Raw genomic sequence first — 22358 nt, 5'->3', positions numbered from 1 at the left:
CATAAATGGGTAAAGTTGCTGTTGACTCCACAATGAAAAAGACATTTCTGTATGTGTTGAACTGCAAAAGCAGTTACACAAACTGTGGACTGACCTTAGGAAATTGTGAGAAAGAAGCACCTGTTTAACTTGCAAGATGATAACTTGTAACGTACTTACCTCCTATTGGTCCAGGAGAGACAGACATTTTATAATATTGAGTGTAAGCTTTAGTGTTTTTTTTATTTCAAGGAACTTATCACAGATGCGCAGGTACGTTTAGAAACGATCCGCCGTCGCACAACATTTTCAGCCAATACGACTGCAACTGGAATCACTAATTTTGATAAAACACAAAATAATCCGAGACCCGCTACGTGACCCGCACTTCATTTCTTTCCAAAATAAAAGGAATAAAGGTAAGCTCTTGATTTATCATTGCCTTAAGGTTATATGAACAGCAACTACAGGTGTTGATATGTTAATGACCATTAACATATCAACATTTATGGATGTCTGTTCGAGTTTTTACAGTATAAGCAATACATTACGTCTTTCACCGGCATTATCATAGAGCTCCAACCTATTACTCTACAGCAGGGGTTTTCAAAGTGTGGGATAGTGAGCCTCCCCTAGGAGAACTCAAAAGCACACCGGCCCCCCTTCACCACCCCTAATCATTATTGCTATTATTACGGTTATTGTTGTTGCTTCAAAAAGGTTTTAAACAATAAATGTTATACAAATCTTTATTTTTGTAAACATGTATAACCTTAAATATATTTTTAAAACATTTTAATCAGCTTAAATATCTTTTTTTAAACACATTTTAACATCTGTATGTTTTCAACAGATTTTTAAAAAAGATTTTAACATCTGTATGTTTTCAACGTCTTTTTTTAAACACATTTTAGCATCTGCATGTTTTCAACATCTTTTTTAAACACATTTTAACATCTGTAGGCTCTGTTTTTATTTACCTTTTCATATCGCGGTCTCTCAGTGTGAACAATGAGCCTGTGTTTTTGATGCGCACAGGCGGTTGATGCGAGGATGGACTGTGGAAAGGAATAAACGTAGATCATCCTCTACCCGCAGCCGTGAACTGTGCTTGCTTTTAATCATTGTTAATGCTGAAAACCCGCACTCACACAGGTAAGTGGACGTGAAGGGGATGAAGACCTTCACAGCTTTGTTGGTGAGGTGGGGGAACTCGGTCTCCACAGACAGCCAGAATTGCGCGAGTGACACCTCTCTCATTTTTTGTTTTAAGTCCATATTAGAGTTCAGCTGGACAAGGGCCTCCTCCTCTTGCATAGTCAGTCCATCACGCGGTGTCACAGGGAAAGAAAACGGATTTCTCACCCACTGATTTGCCAGGCTCTCCTCCTCAAAATAGTCTCCAAACTGCTCACGCAACCCCTTCAAATGTGCAATGACCACTTAATGCACACAGTCCAGTTGCAGTCCTGTCTTCTCCATAACATCTTCCAAGGTTGGGAACATTTCCACGGAGCCCCGTTCAACACGAGCACACCACAATCCAACTTTATCCTGAATGCAGAGACTTGATCGTGTGCCAAAAAGACGTGGCACTCTTTGCCTTGCAGAGAGGTGTTCAGTGTGTTTATTCGGTCGACGATATCAGACAGATAGGCCAGCATTGCAACCCACTTTGTGTCCTCTATATGCTTCACCAATGGGGAGTTGATTTCGGCGAGAAACATGAGGACTTCCTCGTGCAGATCACACAAGCGGGTGAGTGAGGACTTCCCCCGCGACAGCCACCGGACCTCGGAGTGCAGGAGCAGCTGATGGAAGTGAGCGCCCATCTCATTGCAGAGGATGGAGAAGAGACGGGCATTCATGGCGCGTGATTTAATTAAGTTGACCATTTTTACTGCCTCATCCAGGACCGCGCGCAGCTCTTTGGGCATCCTCTTGGTCGCCAAAGCCTGGCTACGGATAATACAGTGCGACCAAACAGCGGGGGGCGCAACAGCTTGCACCTGTTTCACCAGACCGCTGTGGCGACCTGTCATTGCCCTGGCACCGTCAGTGCATATACCACAACAGCGGCTCCAGTCAATATGATTTTCCTGAATGAAGTCATTCAAAGCCTTGAAGATTTCTGTGGCTGTAGTGCGAGCCGGCAGAGGGTGGCAAAATAGAAATTCCTCCTGGACATCGAGCTCTTTAATAAAGCGTACGTACACCATTAGCTGTGCACAGTTAGCAACATCAGTGGACCCGTCCAGCTGAATGGAGAAGAAAGGGCTCTCGGGGATAGCGTCCAGCACCTGTTCTTTGACATCAGCTGCCCTGTCAGAGATGCGGCGCTGGATGGTGTTGTCGGAAATCGGGATGGCATCAGCAGCTTGGCAGCAGCAGCTTCGCCCAGTAGTAACGAACACATATCTTTGGCAGCAGGGAGGAGCAACATCTCACCAATGTTGTGGGGCTTCCCCGCCTTCGCAATACGTAACGCCACGCGATATGATGCTTCAGTTGCCCTGGTATTCACAGTGCCAAACGCCTCAATTACTTTTTTCTGTGACCGCAATTCCTTCAGTTTCAGGTCAAAAAACTCCCTCGGCTTGGTCAATAAACTGTGGTGTTTGGTTGAAATGTGACGCCGGAGTTTACATGGCCGCATACTGTCGTTAGCTAGCACCTCTTTACAGATGACACACTGTGGCAGCGGAGCATCATCTGTGCCAGTATATGAAAAGCAAAACTTCAGATAATCAGGGTCATACTTTCTTTTCTTTCTGCTCACCCCAGACTCTGTGCCATCTCTCACTTTGACTTTGGATGTTAAAAATCGATTCATTTTGCCACTCGCCAGATGTTTACACTCTTGTTCTTTTTTTTTTCTCTCGCCGCGCCTCCCCTGAAGCCCTCTGGCGCCCCCCAGGGGAGGCGCGCCTCACACTTTGAAAACCGCTGCTCTACAGGCTTAAAGGGGACATATTATGAAAAAGACGTTTTTTCTTGTTTTAACATATATAAAGTGGTCTCCCCTCACCCTGCCAGCACAGGGGAGACAAAATACCATGAATTTCTGCAAGGTCTCTGACCCCCGCCTTACAGTATCCCCCAGTGTCACGTTTTTTTTTTGAGCCGATTAGAATCTGCGCCTAGGGTGACGTCACCCGAGGCGCAGAGGTTCGGCCTCCGCTGCTGAAACCACGCCCACAACCAGCTCTCTCCGTCGGCTGGAGCGGACGCGGCGCTGGGGCGGAGCGGATCTGGGTTAAATCATCCAGGTTCCCGGGTGGTTTGGGAGCTGGGTCCTCGGGGGTCTGTCCCAGGTCGGATCAGCTTCACCCTCCGAGATTTTCAGCCAAATCTGTCGGTTTGATCCCCGGTAACCGACGATGCACGCTGCTCCAGCCTACTTCCCGGTTCCCAAAGCAGGGTCCGTCCGACTAAATTCTCCAGGTTCCCGGCCGCTTTGGGAGCAGGGATTTCTGGGGTACGTCCCAGGCTGGATCAGCTTCACCCTCCAAGATTTTCAGCGAAATCTGTCGGTTTGATCCCCGGTAACGGGCGATGCGCCCTGGAACCATGCGCCGGGCGCCCGCCGTGGGGTTGCGGGGCCAGCGTTCAGCATCCGCCGGGCAGATCCGGCTGAAATAGTGCATAAATGTTATTTATATACAACTCATATTTAAATTTTTTAACAATAAAGTTGCCATTTGTGAAAATTCAGTGTTGTGATTTATTTACAGTTAACATGATTCATCTGTCTTGTAACATAAGAAATTATGAGAATTCTTCCTGTGTGAAGATGAGGTGACTAAAGGCTGATTTATGGTTCCGCGTTACACCAACGCAGAGCCTACGGCGCAGGGTACGCGTCGATTTAACGCAGAACCGTAAATCAGGCTTTAAGATCCGTTTACAGGGTGTAACTGAATGAGAGCGTCCGACTATCGAGCTGCGTGACATCGGACGCTCTCTGTCCACACTGAAACTGTTAAACTCGCGGCCAGTTAGGACAGTCTAATACAAAAAAAATAAAGCAATGGATTTTATTTTGTCGCAGAAGCTTCTCGCATGGGACACAGTTTGTGTACGACGCAGCCAGCTGTTCTGGCCGGAGCGAGGTTTATTCTCCTCCCCTGCTACACGTCATTCAGGGAGCCAATCAGCACAGAGCCGAGCCTCATTATCATAGCCTCCCCTCCCCTAAAATGAAGCACAGAAAAAGAGGTTAGAAGCGGTAAAACTAGTGACAGGGCCCACAGGCTGGATTTCTGATTTATGTAGAAAAAACAAGCTTTAGATTGTTTTTAAGACATTCAAGGCCTGTTTAAAATATACATTAAATGCCATAATATGTCCCCTTTAAAAAGGCCTTGCTGTGAACAGTTCTTGGATATCTTTGAAACATGTTTTTGCTGACATTTGATTTTAAAATAAAATAAAAGTGATCTTGTTTCCCTCTGCTAGTAATAGTCATGGTCTTGCCTCGTGTCATGTGTGCAGAAAGCTTGTGCTGCATCTTTTTGTCAGGCAAGGACGTCTTCGTATTTATGACTTAAATAGTATTTGGATTTTTATATGCTAAAGTTGTGTTTCAATATTAATTTTTAAAGTGCAATAATTATTCTAACCAGCTCGACCAAACCTGAACCCAATATCATTATGCATGTTTGTGTCTGACACATCAGGGTCAAAAATGTGCTCTTTTTTGTTTAGATTTCCAGGGTGTTTGTCTGTAACCATTTTTAATAAGGAAAAAAAAAAATTTTTTGGTTTCAATCTTAGAAATCCCTCCTTTACCCACTTGCCACAGTGGATAGAGAACTGTTTTTGAAACTGAATTATCCAAATATAATCACAATACACTAGTGGGTGTTACCGACCTCCGTCTGCCCCGGAAACTCACTCTTTTCTCTTGTGAAGCTTCTGTCATAACTTTAAACATCATGAAATAGTGTGGGTCGGTGATTTGAACTGGGATGGGTTCACATCTGTATCTGACCCGCTGAAAGTACAGTGTGAATCCTTAAATCTTAATTAACTCACCTATACGAAACCTAATCCCAAATGCTTTCAAAACTCTCACTCATTGGCCTCAATTTTAATAAATGTGCCTTTTTTAAATTTGCATCTTTTTTTTATTAATGACGTGAATGATCCTTCTGAGATTCCTGCAGTGACATATTTCTAAATGTAAGCCTCACTATGTCAAAACTTGTAAAATGAAATGATTTGAGAGGCAAGCTTTTTTACATGACTTGTATCTTTTTAACGGGGATAGAGTTTCTCCTCTTGACGGCGCTGAAGTAGCCTGGAAATATATCCACAAGTTCCCTGAGTATAGTGAATAAATAACCCTTTCTTCAAATTTGGACTTAAAGGATGGGATCACTTTTCTTACTGGAACGATGCTGCTGCCCTCTTAGCCAAGTCTCCCTTGTCAAAGAGATCTTAAAAAAGGTACTAACCTTGTTAAATACAATAAATGGACAATCTAATTGAAATGATAGAGGCAACAATTTATTAGAATAATACAGCTTTTGAAAGGGTTCCATTAATTCCTCCTGCACCCTACCTCGTCTTGCAGTTTTGTCCCCGTCTTTTGATTATTAGGAAATATCTGCAATTTCACCCCACAAATCTCTTCCTTGACATTTATTTACACACAAGTGTCATTTGATAAACAATCAAAATAGGCTGCACCAATGAACAGCATTAAACTGTGGTTGAAAAGGAGTGTGAGCAGGTGAACTGGCCATGCTTCCTCTGGCCATCAACATGCAATTGCTTTGAGCTGTCAACTTAGTTTGGTGAACCAACATCCAAGGTCATTGTTTTGGAGGATCATGTTTATGTGAAGGAGATGTCATTGCCTCCAACTGGGCCAGCCGACCATGCAGCACTTCCATCTGTCTCTCCCGCTGGAACATCCCCATTTGGCGAGGTCTGCATTCCAACTCACATTGCACTGCTGCAATCGCTGCCAAGGGCCTTCCCATCTCTGCCAGTGCCTGTAGTTGTTATTGCTGTGACATTGTTCACAGTACATAAACCAGCCAGTCGTTTTTAGTCTTTAGTCGTTTTCCAGCAGACAAACTGACACACAATGGTTAACCTTACCATGATTTATTCTCTTCATTTGAAGATGTGCTAAACCAGGGGTCGGCAACCCAAAATGTTGAAAGAGCCATATTGGACCAAAAACACAAAAAACAAATATGTCTGGAGCCGCAAAAAATTAAAAGTCTTGTATAAGCCTTAGAATGAAGGCAACACATGCTGCATGCATCTATATTAGTTATAACAGGGGGAAGATTTTTTTTTTTTATCATGCACTTCAAGAAAAGTCTAAATGTCGAGAAAAAAGTTGAAATGTCGAGGAAAAAAGTCAAAATTTCGTGAAAAAAGTTGAAATTTCAAGATTAATGTTGAAGTACAATCTTGAGAAAAAAGTCGAAATGTCGAGAAAAAAAGTCGAAATGTCGAGGAAAAAAGTCCAAATCTCGAGAAAAAAGTCGAAATGTTGAGAAAAAAGTCGAAATGTCGAGAAAAAAAAGTCGAAATGTTGAGAAAAAAGTCGAAATGTCGAGAAAAAAGTCAAAATTTCAAGAAAAAAGTCGAGATGTCGAGAAAAAAGTCAACATTTCGTGAAAAAAGTCGAAATGTCAAGATAAATGTTGAAGTACAATCTCGAGAAAAAAGTCGAAATGTTGAGAAAAAAGTCAAAATCTCGAGAAAAAAGTTGAAATGTCGAGATTAAAAAGGAAAGGAAAAAGGAAGAAAAAAAGGAAAAAAAGGAAAAAGAAAAAAAAAGAGGGAAAAAAAAGGTCAAACATTTTTGAAAAAGCTCCAGGGAGCCAGTAGGGCGGCTCTAGAGCCACGGGTTGCCGATCCCTGTGCTAGACTGACCAGGCTTGTGGTCGCAGGCATCCTTCCTCTTTGGGTCTGAGCTCGCTACTGCGTAAATAAAGAGGGTCAAGCTGATTAAAAGTCTACCACAGCTGTGTTAAATTTCAATCACCTTGCATTGTTCTCTGACCCATGTCCCCCTACAGAAGAGCAGAAACCAAACACCAGCACAAATCTGTGCTTTAATGTTGGAAGAATCAGTTGCAGAGCTGGCCACCCACAATGTTGTTACACACTTTGTGCATCCCATCTCCATTGTCTGATAATCTGCTGGAAAAATTCAGGATTTAGATGATTAAGTGGTTCATTAAAAGTTGATTTGGGAAAAAAAATAACTTCTGGCAGTGCAGACTCCACAAAATAGTCAGCTACATGCCAGCTCACCCTTAAAGACTGGCAGTGGTCATGCTGCTACATGCTGGCTTCCCTCTAAAGGCTGGTCACGTCCAGCTGGTACTGGTCATATCTAGACCAGTACCAGCTGGACCAGCACTGACTGTAAATTGCCTAATCATTGTTTTTTAAGTTCTCTGGCCTATGTTTCAATTAATTTCTCTTTGGGGATTAATAAAGTCTTCATAAATGTAATTGATTTTGAGTTCCCTGCCTTTCACTAATCCGTGGCTGGGATAGGTTCTGTCAGACCCATGTGATCCTGAATAGGATCGAAGCACATGTACATACTGGAGTAATGAAGGGAAAGATTTTTATTTCATACCTTTCAAGGAACATGAATAATACTTGATAAGGATTTTGTGCTTCAAGTGACATTTTTTTTATTTTATTTATTTATTTTTTGCACAGTGATAATACAATAATTTTTTTATCATATAAAGATAAATAATTTGTGCAGGAGAGGAAAAGAAGCCCGAAGCGCTTATAAGAAATCCTCCCCTCAATACAAAATCACCAAAAACAAATCAGTCAATAGCAAAAGAATAGAAAGAAAAAAGAAAAGGTAAAATAAACAAAGAAAAATACAATAATTTTAATTTGCTGATTCTTTTTTTCGGACAAGACAAGTGATATTATTCTTTTAGTTCCTTCAACAAAAATAATATAAATGTAACTGATAAATTTGGACGTAAAAGTGAGATAATATCCATTCGTTCATCCATTTTTTATACCCATTTAATCCTGTACAGGGTGACGGGGTCTTGTGAGATAAGATTAATGATTATATTTTTAAGCTCTTGTCCCTGTAAGTTTTAAGTTCCCATGTTTATTAATTTGATTATACAAATAAAAACATTCTCTACCTTCAAAGTAATATGCATGTTATTTTTTCACATGCCGGTTTTATGAATCCCATCTATCCATCATTAAAGCAAACTATAATATTAGTATAAACAAATTTCTATAGTCAACCCATTTTTGTTCCAATTTTATGCTCATTGCAGAGCATAAAATTGGAACAAAAATGGGTTAAACAACAGATAAACTTGGCATTTCTCTAGTGACTCACATGACACATGATTAGGCCTGCCTCAAATTTCTATTGGTTTACAGAGATTTTTGACCCAAATCAAAGCTCCCTATTGCAAAATCCTGCAGTTGAACTGAGTGAACAAATATTTCAACAGGATCAGTGAATGCATGTTGATAGTGGTAAGAGATTTGTTTATGTGCTTTATATTTGGATCAGTAATATATAAACTTGCAACATTGAATATGCGATTTCAGTGACTTTAAGACAGTAAAAGTAACATTTATGTGGTCTTATGTTGCTGCTTGCTGTCGGTGGAATTCATTTTACTGCTGTTCAGTTTAGTTTCTACTACAATTTCTGCTTCTTGCTTTTCATGTTGTGCTAAATAAAAAAAACTTGAATGTATGTGCAAGCTGTAAATATAGTTTTTGAAAGAAAAGGGGAAAAAGTGATAAAAATGCAGCTGTAAAATACATGAATGGCCTCTCATTGGCACAGCACGGTACAAAAAAAAGGGCTAATTTATGACTTCTAGAGTTTAAGGTTTATTGTCTCTCTTATTCCAGACAAGCATGAAGCTGTTCATTTTGGCAGCCCTGTTCGGGTTCAGTTTAGCTCAGCATAACCCCAACTTCAAGCATGGCAGGACCTCCATTGTCCAGCTGTTTGAATGGCGTTGGGTTGACATCGCTGCAGAGTGTGAGCGCTTCTTGGGACCCAAAGGATTCGGCGGCATTCAGGTACGTGGACCTGAAAATAAATGTTCTTGCTCTTGATAACGTTTTCAAAAATTGTCTTGGTTTCTCACGTCCTTTGTACGTTGTGGTCCGTACATGTGGTCCACCAAGCGCAATTACAAAAAAATGATTGACTATAGGCCTATGTATGATAGAAAATGAAGATGGAAGATACACTTAATGCAATTAAAAGATGAGAAATAATTATTCAGACATGAATATTGTTTTTGACATGAAATATGAAACTATACTGATCAATACCAAAATAAACCAAAGGAAATGGATGACATGAAAAGTTAGAAGATGGCATGGAAAGGTAAATTTTTCCACCCTAACACTACATGAAGAAGATAATCCTTTCTTTCACCACTTGTCATGTTGTAGTCAAACCAAGCTGTCTTAAAATTATTTAATATGTCAACATTTAAGCAGTTGTGGCTGCGTAAGTAAATTCGCACATGAAAAAGCACAGTAATGAAATATTGGTATAAAATGTCAAATGATTGTTTTGTTTCATTGTATTCATATACTCTGTAAAAAAAATGAACAGAAAATGAAGTAAATTTGCTGCTAATAACAGAAAAACAAATAAAAGTACAACTCAAACTCTGGAAAGGACAGGGCAGCTTTCTAATGTTTCAAAACATTTCCCAGAGCCTGACCTGTTTGCACAGGCTGGGAAATCCCCGTTGCTATGACTCAATTGTGTCATGGCCCCAATCACCCACTGCAGTGAAGCATTAACTCATTACAACCTAACCTAGAATAATCTTCCAAAGAATTAAGATGAATAAATAAGTAATATTTTGCTCCTGTGTTGTTCAGATCTCTCCTCCAGCAGAGCACATTGTGCTGACCAGTCCCTGGCACCCCTGGTGGCAGAGATACCAGCCAATCGGTTACAAGCTGTGTTCCAGATCCGGCAGTGAGGATGAGTTAAAAGACATGATCACCAGATGCAACAATGTTGGGGTAAACTCACATCACACACGACTTAGTGATATGCTCTTAAACCTTACTTCATACTTCACACCATCACAGCTAAATACTTTCACTGCACAATAAATGATTTACAGATGCTTTCATAATTTTGCACTGATCCCACATGGTTTTGTTAGTTTGGGATGTTTAGACTAAAAAGAGAAGTATGTGCAAGTTTACAATCATATTAGTTTAATATGGAAATACAATCCGTAAACTTGGTTGTACATTGCGCAAACATTGACTTGGTGTCTTGCAAATACTTCTGCAACAGGTCAATATTTATGCAGACGCTGTCATCAACCACATGTGTGGAGCTAGTGGTGGAGCAGGAACCCACTCTGCATGTGGGAGCTGGTTCAACGCCAGCAAGAAAGACTTTCCCAGTGTCCCGTACTCCTCATGGGACTTCAACGATAAAAAGTGTAAGACTGGCAGTGGTGAAATTGAGGACTATGGGGATATATTTCAGGTAATAAATGTCATGAAACCAGTCAAATCTTTCACACATTTTTTATTTTACAGGGGCTGTTATTATTACATTTAGTAATAATGTTAAAAAAAAAAACAATAACAGGATCACTATTATTTTTCAGAGGCTCCCATTGTTTGCTTGCACAATGTTATCAGCAATCAACAAAACAGTTCAAATGGCAATTATAAAAATGTACAAAAGTTTTGTAAATAAGATTAATTCATTTTTTTTTTTTAAATGTAAATGGTTTGTTATGTTCCAGGTGCGTGACTGTCGTCTGGTCAGCCTTTTGGATCTAGCAGTGGAGAAGGATTATGTCCGAAGCAAGTTGGCTGAATACATGAACAAGCTGATTGACATGGGTGTAGCTGGATTTAGGGTGGATGCTTGCAAGCACATGTGGCCCGGTGACCTGGAGAATATCTACCATCGTCTGCACAATCTAAGTACCGCATGGTTCCCCAGTGGCTCCAGACCTTTGGTCTACCAGGAGGTACCATTACAACCAATTGTTTATAATTGATGAATCACATTTCTTTCTGAAATGCAGAAGCTTTCCAAACATATGCATATATCAGCATGACACATTCACAGTTCATTCACTTCAAATTCTTGTGATGTACATTCTGTGATGCTCTTATGTTTGAACAAATTTGGTAGACTTGCAAATAAGGGTGCTTTCACACCTGTGGCCCGTTTGCTTTGTTCCGATTAAGAGGCTAAATCGATACAGTTGTTTCGTTTCTAGTTTGTGGAGTTTGTGTTCACAAGGCAAGCGTCTGTAGCGGTTCAAAGCTGTTAATAAATGCCATGCGCGAACCAGCTGTTCTCTGATTGGTCAGAAATGAACGTGGGAGGAGTTTCCTCTTCCTTAACCCGGGATAAACAACAAGCCCCTTTCAGAGAGAGGGCGCAAAGCGCAGACCGCCGCCGGTGATCCCATTCATTTATGTGCTACCGGTGCAAGAGCGGACCGCACTGCGGGCGAGAGGCCGCCTGCCGCGGCGTTTGCGCTGCGCAAACCCTGCCCGAATTCCGAGCGCGATTGCTGTGTTCATATATACCAAACGATCTGGGGCCTCATCTATAAAGCTTGCTTGCGCAGAAAAAGCGCCTGAAAGTTGCGGAAGCCGCCATCTACGCAAAGCCTCGGATCTAAAAAGAAAAAACTAACCGAAAAATCTCCTTATCTTTACGGCAACCAGGACCCTCCCGTAAGAATTTACTTAAGACACGGGGAACTGGCGACGCAGACTGTGAGGTGGTGAAATGAAGCCAGATTCATGTTATACTCTTAATAATGTCATCACACATCACAACATATATCAGACTTAAAATAATAAAATAATAAAATAAAATAGCGCTGATCGTGTCCTCTGTGGGTGAAGCTCGGTCAGTCAGGACTCTGGTGCTGCTGGAGCTGCAGCCTCTTCTTCACCCACCGCTTTAGGACAGAACAAATGAGGGGCTGCGTTTAGGGAGCCCCACGGATCCCCTAAAGGGACTCAGATTTTTTTTCATATATATGAGTTTTACGCGCGCGTGAAACCTTTAGGTGCTGCTTGTATATGGTGCCTAAATTAGGGTCCCGCGTTAAAACGACGCAGAGCCTACGGCGTAGGGTACGCGGCGACGCGCACCTACGCCGTAGGCTCTGCGTTAGTGTAACGCGGAACCATAAACCCGCCCTGAGCAGCTCTGAGGGGAGGGAGGAGGAGGGGGAGCGGGGGGTGAAGCGGGGCTGCGGGGCCGTTTTCGTATCGCTTTCATACAGTGTCTTGATAATTTGCAATTTAAGGCTGAGTCTACCGTTAGTTTTTAAACTGTAAAAAGTAAGGGGAAAAAAAACATGATTTTGAAAAGACGGGGGGACGTGTGTCCCCCTGTTGCGCCGGGGAACTCACGGCGTTTAGCGCAGCAACGGCGTGCTGCCACTCACTCTCTTTATTTTATTGTATACTATTTATATACTTATTCTAACTTTTACTGTGACCACCAAATAATGTGGTTTTCCTGTCCTCCACATCATCTACAACATCTAGGTCTCCGTGAAAGTCAGTGTCACGGTGGCTGCTACTTCTCATTCATTCTGACGCCAAACAGGCTGCAGGAAGCCACTGCGCATGCTCAGTAGGCTCATCCATATGCATTTATGGGCGTGTAGAGGGCGGGATATGCGGCGGATTCAACTGCGCAGCCTTCCAGCTGGACTGTGATTCATAAAGGAACGTTGCGTGCAAATCTGCGTGCACACGGTTTTATTGATCCGGATTTTTTTTTGCGCACGGCATTTTTAGTATGAATTCTATGCAGTCCATTTTAAATGAGGCCCCTGATCTTTAGGGGGAAACGCTCCCTGTTCCGGAACAACTGCTCCAAACGGGACAGATGTGAAAGCACCCTAAGAGTGTTTATGTACAGATTGAATACAATGCCTATAACTGAGTCAGTATGTTTGAGTCCTCCCAGTGAAAGTCATAAACTGACTAAGTCATTTAACTGGACTGCTCTTATTGTCCCAGTATTAATGCATGCAAGGGAAAGCGATTACTTACCAAACTATTTAGCCTATGTCTTGATAGATGTGGATATGCCTAGTTTTGGTTTGTGAGTATCGGGTTTTTCTGATTTAGCTATTATGCCACACAACAAAAAGAGATAAATCTTTGCATTAGATGGCAGCAGCTAATTGGAACAATGCCCAACAGTGAAGTAGACAGACTTAGGAATCTGTCTGTCCAATGTACATGCTGTGCACCAAAAGAAAAAAAAGGATACGTTTCAGTGGACTTGCTTTTCAAGGGTATCTTAATAATACATTCCAAAATTATTCAGTTTATCCTAATGATTATGAGCTGGTGCTCCAAAAAAGGTAGTCTAGTGCTTAGCAAATCACATACCTACTCTCCAGCAATTCATCTTTTTTTTTTTCTCTGCTGAAGCAAGTTGAGCACACTACTGATAACACAAAGTACCAGCACAGTTGTGAGAAATAAACAGAGAAAACCAGGAGAGAAATACCTCTGAAATCAGCTGCCATCATGAATGTTATTATGTTACAAGAGCTACAAAAGCATATATTGTAATATTAAATGTCAAACCTAAAGGCTCTCAAAAGGATTAATAGCTGTTTGATTCAGACAATAAGGCTTGAGTAGAGATAAGAGAAACAACATGAGAAATAGCGAATGGTAAGATGGAATAGAGTAAACCATCCTTTACTGAGTTGGCAATTTCATGTCCTATTCCAGACATGATTAATCCACTTGAATATAATATATCTAAATACAATGTTATAGTTTTTGCTCTAAAACGAAAAAACCCTCTTATGACAATAAAAAAATTATTAGGGTAAGATAGATCCTTTTTCCTCATTTACTAAGTAAGGACGATGGCCTTGGTAATCTGGGTCCACCGACATCTCAACCCACATGTTTAAGCTTTAAGGTGCAGAAATATTGGAACCAGTGTCATTGAAAGTAACCTCTATTAACACATTCAAGAGACAAACTAGCAAGATAATAACATTAACTCACACTATTTGCCCCGAATGAATGTGAAAGTAAATTTAAGGAGAGGAGCGCTAATCAGGTGAACAAAAGGACATCCTAATTGGTTCCCAGTCCTTGGACACTGGTCCAGACAATGGTGAAGCGTAGGCAGTTGGTGTGGAAGAAACGGTAAAGGAGGAGCCGGACTTCTCCTAAATCAAGAACTAAAATGTTTGACCTTGGAGTATGGATGATGTTAATTTGCTGCTGCTTTGATTCTAGGTTATTGATTTAGGAGGTGAGGCCATATCAGCTAACGAGTATGTCCGTCTGGGAAGAGTGACTGAGTTCAAATATGGTGCCAAACTGGGAACTGTTTTCAGAAAATGGGATGGGGAGAAGCTGTTCTACACTAGGTATGTTCATTTTTGTGTAAACTAGGTCAGGGGTCGGCAACCCGCGGCTCTAGAGCCGCATGCGGCTCTTTAGCGCCGCCCTAGTGGCTCCTGGAGCTTTTTCAAAAATGTTTGACCTTTTTTTTCCTGTTTTTTCTTCTTTTTCTTCTTTTTTTCTCTTTCTTTCTCTTTTTCTTTTTTTCATTTTTATTTTATTTTTTTTCCTCTTTTTTTTCCCCTTTCTTTTTTTCTTCTCTTTTCTTTCTCTTTTTTTCTTCATTTTTCCTTTCCTTTTTAATCTCAAAATTTCTTTTTTCTCAAAATTTTGACTTTTTTCTCGACATTTGGACTTTTTTCTCAACATTTCGACTTTTTCCTGGAAATAGTACTGCAACATTAATCTCGACATTCTGACTTTTTTCTTGACATTTCGACTTTTTTCTTGACATTTCGACTTTTTTCTCTACATTTCGACTTTTTTCTGGAAATTGTACTTTAACATTAATCTCGACATTCTGACTTTTTTCTTGACATTTCGACTTTTTTCTCGACATTTCGACTTTTTTCTGGAAATTGTACTTCAACATTAATCTCGACATTCTGACTTTTTTCTCAAAATTTTGACATTTTTCTCGACATTTCGACTTTTTTCTCGACATTTTGCCTTTTTTCTCGAAGTGCATAATGAAGCAAAAAAATCTTCCCCCAGTTCTAACTAATATAGAAACATGCAGCATGTGTTGCCTTCATTCTAAGGCTTATACAAGACTTTTCATTTTTTGCGGCTCCAGACATATTTGTTTTTTGTGTTTTTGGTCCAAAAAACTTTCAACATTTTGGGTTGCCGACCCCTGAACTAGGTGATACTAAAATATTTTGAAAAAAAAAAGTCTTTGTAATTAAAATATTATTTAGTAACACATTTTTGTAGGTAATTCCTATTTTGGGTTTCTGTGTACAGGAACTGGGGAGAAGGATGGGGCTTCATGTCTGATGGCCATGCTGTTGTTTTCATTGATAACCACGACAACCAGAGAGGCCATGGTGCTGGTGGTGCATCCATCATTACCTTCTGGGACTCTAAACTCCACAAGATGGCTGTAGGGTACATGCTGGCTCACCCTTACGGAGTGGCCAGGGTCATGTCCAGCTACCGCTGGAACCGCCACATAGAGAATGGAAAAGTACAAAATCCCACTGCAGCAATACGGACCAGATGCAGTTGTGCAATAGCTCTGTAAAGGTTTTTGTCAAACCTATTTATCAATGATTGCAGGACAAGAATGACTGGATGGGCCCTCCCAGCTATGGCAATGGAACCACCAAGCCTGTTCCTGTCAACCCTGACCAGACTTGTGGGGATGGATGGGTCTGTGAGCACAGATGGCGTCAGATTACGTGAGCTGTTGATAAAAACTGCTGACCTTTAAGAACATGAGTAACTTTACTTGGTCAGATGAATCATGAAAAATAACATATTATGACTCTAGGTTCATATTTCTTTTCAAGGAACATGGTAATTTTCCGTAACGTGGTCAACGGACAGCCTCACTCCAACTGGTGGGACAACCAGAGCAACCAGGTTGCCTTTGGACGTGGTGATCGTGGTTTCATTGTCTTCAATAATGATGACTGGTAATGACTGACTTCTAGCGTTTATGCATTTAAAATTAATGTCCAATTAAAATGAATACATGAGGCATTGAGGGTAGATGTATTTGAGTGAAAGCTATGTGAAGCAATGTTAACCTTCTTTGTTTTCCCCTTTAGGGACCTTGATGTCACCCTGAACACTGGCATGCCTGGTGGCACCTACTGTGATGTCATTTCTGGCCAGAAAGAAGGAGGCCGGTGCACTGGGAAGCAGATCCAAGTTGGTGATGATGGCCATGCACACTTTAGGATCAGCAACACAGAGGAGGACCCCTTTGTTGCAATTCATGCTGAATCTAAGTTATAAAGACATCCCAAATAAACATTATTTTGATCATGATTGATGAAACAAACATTTTGCTTGCATAATAAAAGAAAAATTAAAACATTTTTTTTGTAGATGTTGTTTTAAAACTAGGTGAAAGACCTATACTATTTGTAATACGTCTTTAAAAAGTTGTACTTACATACACTTTTGCCTCTTTTATCATATATCGTATCCTTATCTCAACTGACAATATGCAGAATACACCCAGCTGCCCATTCATCACACACATCACAACCATGCAAGCACAGTTTTAGACTAAAGAATGAATGATCAATTTATTTACATATGTTTAGTAATTTTTTGTGGGATACTAGAGGAGTCTGAATAAGATTACCAGCATCCACACAGAATAAACTTCTAAGCTACAATCAGAAAGGAACCGCCATCTGGGAAGTTTACACCAAAATCTTTTTTGGTGTGAGGTGATCCTATACTGATGCTGGTAAATAAAGATCATCAGAATAAATCATTTACCCTTATCATTTATCCTTAGCTTGGTCCACATTTCACTTCTGACTGTAAAAGTTCAACATGGCAATGGAAGAATGCTTCATCTTCTGCTCTCAAAATATGACAGATTGCAAGCTACTAGTACGGAATTATTTATTTCCTCCTATAAACTGACTGGATTTAATATTCTGAGGGTATAGATTAATTTTTGTTTGGGTGTGTGTTAATTTCTATTTATTCAGAGACAGTGAGCTAAAAGTTATTGAAATTTATTTCCAACTAATCCCATAAAAAGAGAACTGTTTTGCCAGGTCTTAATTGATGGTAAGAGGTTTTGAACGAAATTCAGTATCTCTGAATGAATAGTGCGGGACAAAAAGAAAGCAAGAAACATCCATAAGTTTTCATAAGAAACCTTTGAGGATTTGTGGCCTGGTCAAAATGGGAGAAGTAGACGACTTTGACAGCCATGCGTGCAAAGAACTGGACATAATCTGTGTCCATGTTAAACTGCCTGCTTCTGCTAGGCCTTATCTGGTCCCACACACACACACACACACACACACACACACACACACACACACACACACACACACACACACACACACACACACACACACACACACACACACACACACAGATATACACATATATATATATATATATTAGTGCTGGCCAACGATTAAAATTTTTAATCTTAATTCATCCATGATTTCTGTAATTAACTGCGATTAATCGCATATTAATTGCAAATTTATTCACACATTTTGTGCTGTTCTAAATTACCTCAAGGTATTTTTTTTTAATGTTTTTTAATCCCGTTAACAACATGAGAAAGGGCAAATATGCTGCTTTATGCCAATGTTTATTCAACTTGCCACAAAAAAAGGCTTTTGACCTGAATGTAACATTCCTTCATAAATACAAACACAATGTAGTCCCCAACTTTACACTTGTAAAGACTAACTTAAGATTCCTTGTTTTTTTAAGCAGCTCAAAGTAAAACAATGAACCATATGCATCACAAACATTGTACAAGAAGTGCATTGGTCAGTTAAATTTTCCATGTAATTATGTCTAACCTCATACGGAGGAAAATAAAAGGCTCAAACAAATAAAGTGCACATGTAAGGGCCCCTTAAGGGGAGTAACTCAGCCGTTTCCTCACCTGAATCCTCAGTGCACTCGTGAGAATCGCAGTGTGCGTGCGTCCCCGTCTGTGTGTGTGTGCGCATGTGTGTGCGGGGGGGCATCTTTGAGTTATATGTTTTATGTAAAGCGCTTTGTGTTGCATTTCTTATTTGGTAAGAAAGGCGCTTCACAAATGAAGTTTGATTTGATTTGACTCGTCCTTGTTTGCAAGCTGCTACAGCGTTGTCTGATTTTGACGGGGGGGGGGCAGCGCTGCGCTCTCTGGTATTTGAGACTCGACGTACTTCGATGGTAATTAATTTCAAATCGATGGTACATGTAAATAACTTCAGTCTTGTCCAGCGAACCATCTGGCATCTTTTTGAAAGTGAACTTGCTGTTCAATAGTCGCTTTTCATTCTCAATCTTTCAGTTCCCCAGACTTTTCCTCGAACTACGGGTGCCGTCGAGCACCTGAAAACATATGCGCCTTTTTTCTTTTTTTTTTTAAATGTGCGTTAAAAAAAATTGTCGCCGTTAAGAGAACGTTAAGTTAACGCGTCGTTAACGCTTTAAGTTGGACAGCCCTAATATATATATATATATATATATATATATATATATATATATATATATATATATACACATATATATATATATATATATATATATATATATATATATATATATATATATATATATATACACATATATATATATATATATATATATATATATATATATATATATATATATATATATATATATATATATATATGTGTATATATATATATATATATACAAAATAGTAAAGGGATTGAGGCGGGGAAAACCTGAAGTGGAGAAAGTCCAAAAAGTTCATTGAGAGGGGACGGGGTAATAGAGATATTAAAGGCCTGACTAAGTGTCCCAAATGAAGTTAGTTGAGGGCTTGCCCACGACATATTCATGTGGTCAGCAGACTCTTTTTGGCATCTATTGTTGGCACTAATCCTATCAGGCAAGATTTTAGCAAGTTTAGCATTGGTATGTATATCTTGGACTGTAACAAACCATGACTGGCACAAATGGAAGACGTAGGAACTAAATGGAGCACACTTGACCACTGATCCCTCGAAATTGAGACTCCCAGCTCATATTCCCAAGAATCTTTGAGGGTTACGGGAAGAGCTAACCAATGAGTTGATTCTATTATACATTACTGAAATAATCCTCCTCTGATTTGGGTGCAGCTGTCAGAAATTGATCAATTTGTGCTTCATGGGGATGATTAGGGAAATGGGGAAACTGCTTTCGTATGAAATGCCTGATTTGAAATAGATGGAAAAGGTGGCTATTTGGTAGACTATATTTAGTTGAGCGGGAAGGAAAGGAAGAAAAGACACCAACCTCATACAAATAACAGAGTTAAGAGGCCACTGGCTGACCAAACACGGAAGGCTGAATACACGCATGAAGGAGAAAACAGATAGTTAAATGAAATTGGTGCAAGGGTTGAGGGCCTATGGAGGCCAAAATGCTTCATTAATTGCAGCTAGATCCAAATTGTATCAGTAATCACAGCACTACAGACAATTCTTTCAGGGCTGCCATGGGGAGCTGTAAACAGATAACAGAGGTAAGGGAGGTCTTGGAGGAGGAGATCCCAAAATGGGGGACACATCTTTTAGAATCATATTTCACCCAATAAAAAAGCTTTGTAATGTTACATGCCCAATAGTTGTGATGGAAATTTGAAGGGGCGGGATCGTCTTGGCTTTCAAGAGCTGCAAAATTGGTACCTTAAGGCAAGCCGGTTCATTGTTCCAAATTAATGCATTGAGGCTTTTGTCCAAGTTGACAAAACCAATTTTGCCAATGAATATGTTGAAACAAGTACAAGAAATTAGGAAATATTACCATTTTCACCAAGTTGATATGGCCAGCAGTTGGTAAAGAAAGTACGCTCACCGACACATATCAGACACATTTGTCCTGTGGCAGTTGAACATTTTTAACGAACATTGTTCTCAAAAATTTTGTGTCTAACACACCTAGGTATCTAAACCCATCCACAGCCAATTTAAAGGGGTTGAAATTATGAGGAAGAGTTTCGGCTAATTAATTATTAAGAAATATTTCACTTTTTTGGACATTAACTTTATAGCCTGAGAGTGGACTGAAGTCACGTAAAATTGTTAGAAATGCAGGAAGTAATGAAAGGAAATTGGAGATGTAGCTATAATATGAAATTGCTTGCATGAGAGCTTGTGAGTGAGGGTGTGACGTGTAACACCTTCAAACTATTGTTGCACCGGAGCCAGATGGCAAGGAGCTCAATTGCACAATTAAATAGAAAAGGGGATGGTGGGCAGCCCTGGTAAGTCCTACGCTGTAAGGGGAAAGGCAGGGATTAAAGCAAAGAAAAATCCCAGGACGGAAAATGTTCAGACCCCCCCCCCCCCCACCGTTGCGGTTGAAAACGTAAATTTATAATCCATTCCAGTTCATTTTTTAATCCAGTGGCAATATCCGTGCTAGTAGATACTTTTTATGTAATAATGACAGGGGGTTCTAAACGAGGCACTGCACTACAGACTCGCTACATAACTTTGAAGAAAGCATCTGAAATTAAAATGCAGATATACAAGCTCACAGCGCGTCACATTCGTAATGCAACGTAGGCTTGTAGCTCCGCAGTGTTTACATTGCGGCACACCGACATGCGACGAGGTGTAGCGCTGAGTTATGGTTCTGCGTCACACCAACGCAGAGCACACGGCGCAAGAATACACACAAAAATACACACACAAAATCTGAATTTTTGCAAAGAATGATGCATTTTGATAACATAATAACACGCATTCATCATCATGGGTAATTCTTCATGCATGAATAAATCTTGAAATGAAGATAATTATATCTTAAACAGAATCCCCCCTTTCCCACCGAAAAAACTAGGGATGCACCTTAGTAATTAAGGAGTTAAAACTCACTCGCCACTTACGGGACTCAGTAGCCAGCAGAAACGGCAGCACTATTATGAGAGGTTATTTCTCACAGTATTAGCCTAAAGGGACTTAAGTCTGATTTATGGTCCCGCGTAACACCAACGCAGACCCGGCGTAGGGTACGCGGCCGTACGCACCGTACGGCGCGCGTCGCCGCGTAACCTACGCCGAGGCCTATGGCGTAGGTTACGCGTCGATTTAACGCGGAACCATAATTCAGGCTTCACAGCGCGACTCCACTGTCGGCCGGTGCGCGCGCAGCTCCTCGCCACGCCGACTCCGCGCTCATATATTTAATACATTTATAAAGCCCATATATTTATAAAGCCCCACCTGGCCGAGCCCTAACACTGAGGCCATGGTAGATTTAGGTTACACACGGACACGCGGCACTGTTGACTTTTTTTCCCTGCCGGCTCTGCTCACTGCCGCAACGTGTTGCCTCCAATCATTTCAATGAGAAGCACACCGCAAAACACTGCATTGCATAATCAGCGCCGCACAGAAGCTCCCAAATGGAAATGATTTTTGATTTCTGAATGAATGGATAGATACGTCGCTTATTTTTTGCATATTATGTTTTTCTTTTCTGGCCTGGTCCATTGTTTGGGGATTTTTTTTTTTTTTTTCCCGTTCCGCGGAAATTTTTTGCTGAGACCAAAATCCGCGGAAGATTCTGATGCCTGTATAATTGCAACACATGGTGCTTTACATGCAGAATAAAATAACAATCAAAACACGTCGACGCAAACCACATGCGTAGGCACGGCGTCGTTTTGACGCAGAACCATAACTCAGCCTAGGCTGAGTTATTAGGTGTCAGGTTACGTGCATCTAAAACCAGAGGAGAACTTTACTGTGTGTGCACAGCCAACAGCTGATTGACTGCAGTGGGCGCCGTTCGACAAGTCACCGCGGCGCTACAGACACCCCGGTGTTCATATTTTTTGTCGTATTTGCGCTGATCTCATAAAAAATATCCCCAAAAAATCCCCAGGACGGAAATCCGTACCCAGTACGGAGAACTTTAATCCCTGGGGAAAGGAGACGAGGCATGGTATGGTGAGTATAGATGCAAAAGGGTGTGAGTAAAGGAGCCAGATCCAAGCTATGAAGTTGGGGTGAAACCCAAATCCATCCATAACAAAAAAGAGATATTCCCACTCATCTCTATGACACTCAACTCCTCAGCTAATGGCACAACAACAGCAGGCAAATTGGACGAAGAAGAGAACGGAATGTTCAAAAATGTCCTGGTATTAAAGAAACAATGTCTGTCTAGGGTAAAAATTAGTCTGATCTGGGGAAATAGTGTCCTGTATGACCTGGCCTCTGTGTTATTTATAACATCCAAAAGGAAAATAGGTTTGTAACTACTACAGTAGGGCGAGTCATTCCCCTCCTTTAAAAATAAAGGGA

The 22358-nt window shown here is 40.7% G+C and overlaps 2 protein-coding genes across 4 annotated transcripts; one reads left to right on the top strand and one right to left on the bottom strand.

Annotated features, from left to right (window-relative positions):
- Nucleotides 1-241: 241 nt before the first annotated feature.
- LOC133451867 (alpha-amylase-like) lies at nucleotides 242-16439 on the top strand. Of its 3 annotated transcripts, none has more exons than XM_061731014.1 (10): nucleotides 242-252; nucleotides 8875-9048; nucleotides 9871-10017; nucleotides 10301-10498; nucleotides 10764-10994; nucleotides 14275-14408; nucleotides 15349-15571; nucleotides 15664-15785; nucleotides 15897-16022; nucleotides 16158-16439. In XM_061731014.1, exons 2-10 carry the CDS (start codon nucleotides 8881-8883, stop codon nucleotides 16345-16347), a joined length of 1539 nt encoding a protein of 512 aa, XP_061586998.1. In that variant the 5' UTR covers nucleotides 242-252; nucleotides 8875-8880; the 3' UTR covers nucleotides 16348-16439. The 3 variants fall into 3 exon arrangements, with proteins under 3 accessions (XP_061586998.1, XP_061586999.1, XP_061586997.1); XM_061731015.1 differs by lacking the exon at nucleotides 242-252 and adding an exon at nucleotides 382-398; XM_061731013.1 differs by lacking the exon at nucleotides 242-252 and adding an exon at nucleotides 8456-8487.
- LOC133452195 (zinc finger BED domain-containing protein 5-like) lies at nucleotides 979-2775 on the bottom strand. Its single transcript, XM_061731416.1, has 3 exons — nucleotides 2759-2775; nucleotides 1548-2397; nucleotides 979-1401 (listed from the first exon to the last, which is right to left on the bottom strand). The coding sequence occupies exons 1-3, from the start codon at nucleotides 2773-2775 to the stop codon at nucleotides 979-981; spliced, it is 1290 nt and encodes a 429-aa protein (XP_061587400.1).
- Nucleotides 16440-22358: the final 5919 nt, after the last annotated feature.

The sequence above is a fragment of the Cololabis saira genome, chromosome 10 (genome assembly GCF_033807715.1).
Source record: "Cololabis saira isolate AMF1-May2022 chromosome 10, fColSai1.1, whole genome shotgun sequence".
NCBI lineage: Eukaryota > Metazoa > Chordata > Actinopteri > Beloniformes > Belonidae > Cololabis > Cololabis saira.
Note: the sequence above shows the minus strand (reverse complement) of the source record. Positions and strands in the feature narration are given on the sequence as shown.

What these genes read in the sequence shown, in the direction of transcription:
- LOC133452195 (XM_061731416.1), bottom strand. An exon ending in TCTTTTTGGCACACGATCAA is followed by an intron (nt 1,402 to 1,547) that starts GTCTCTGCATTC and finishes GCACATTTGAAG; the next exon opens with GGGTTGCGTGAGCAGTTTGG.
- LOC133451867 (XM_061731013.1), top strand. An exon ending in ACTATGGGGATATATTTCAG is followed by an intron (nt 10,499 to 10,763) that starts GTAATAAATGTC and finishes GTTATGTTCCAG; the next exon opens with GTGCGTGACTGTCGTCTGGT. An exon ending in CACAGATGGCGTCAGATTAC is followed by an intron (nt 15,786 to 15,896) that starts GTGAGCTGTTGA and finishes TTTCTTTTCAAG; the next exon opens with GAACATGGTAATTTTCCGTA.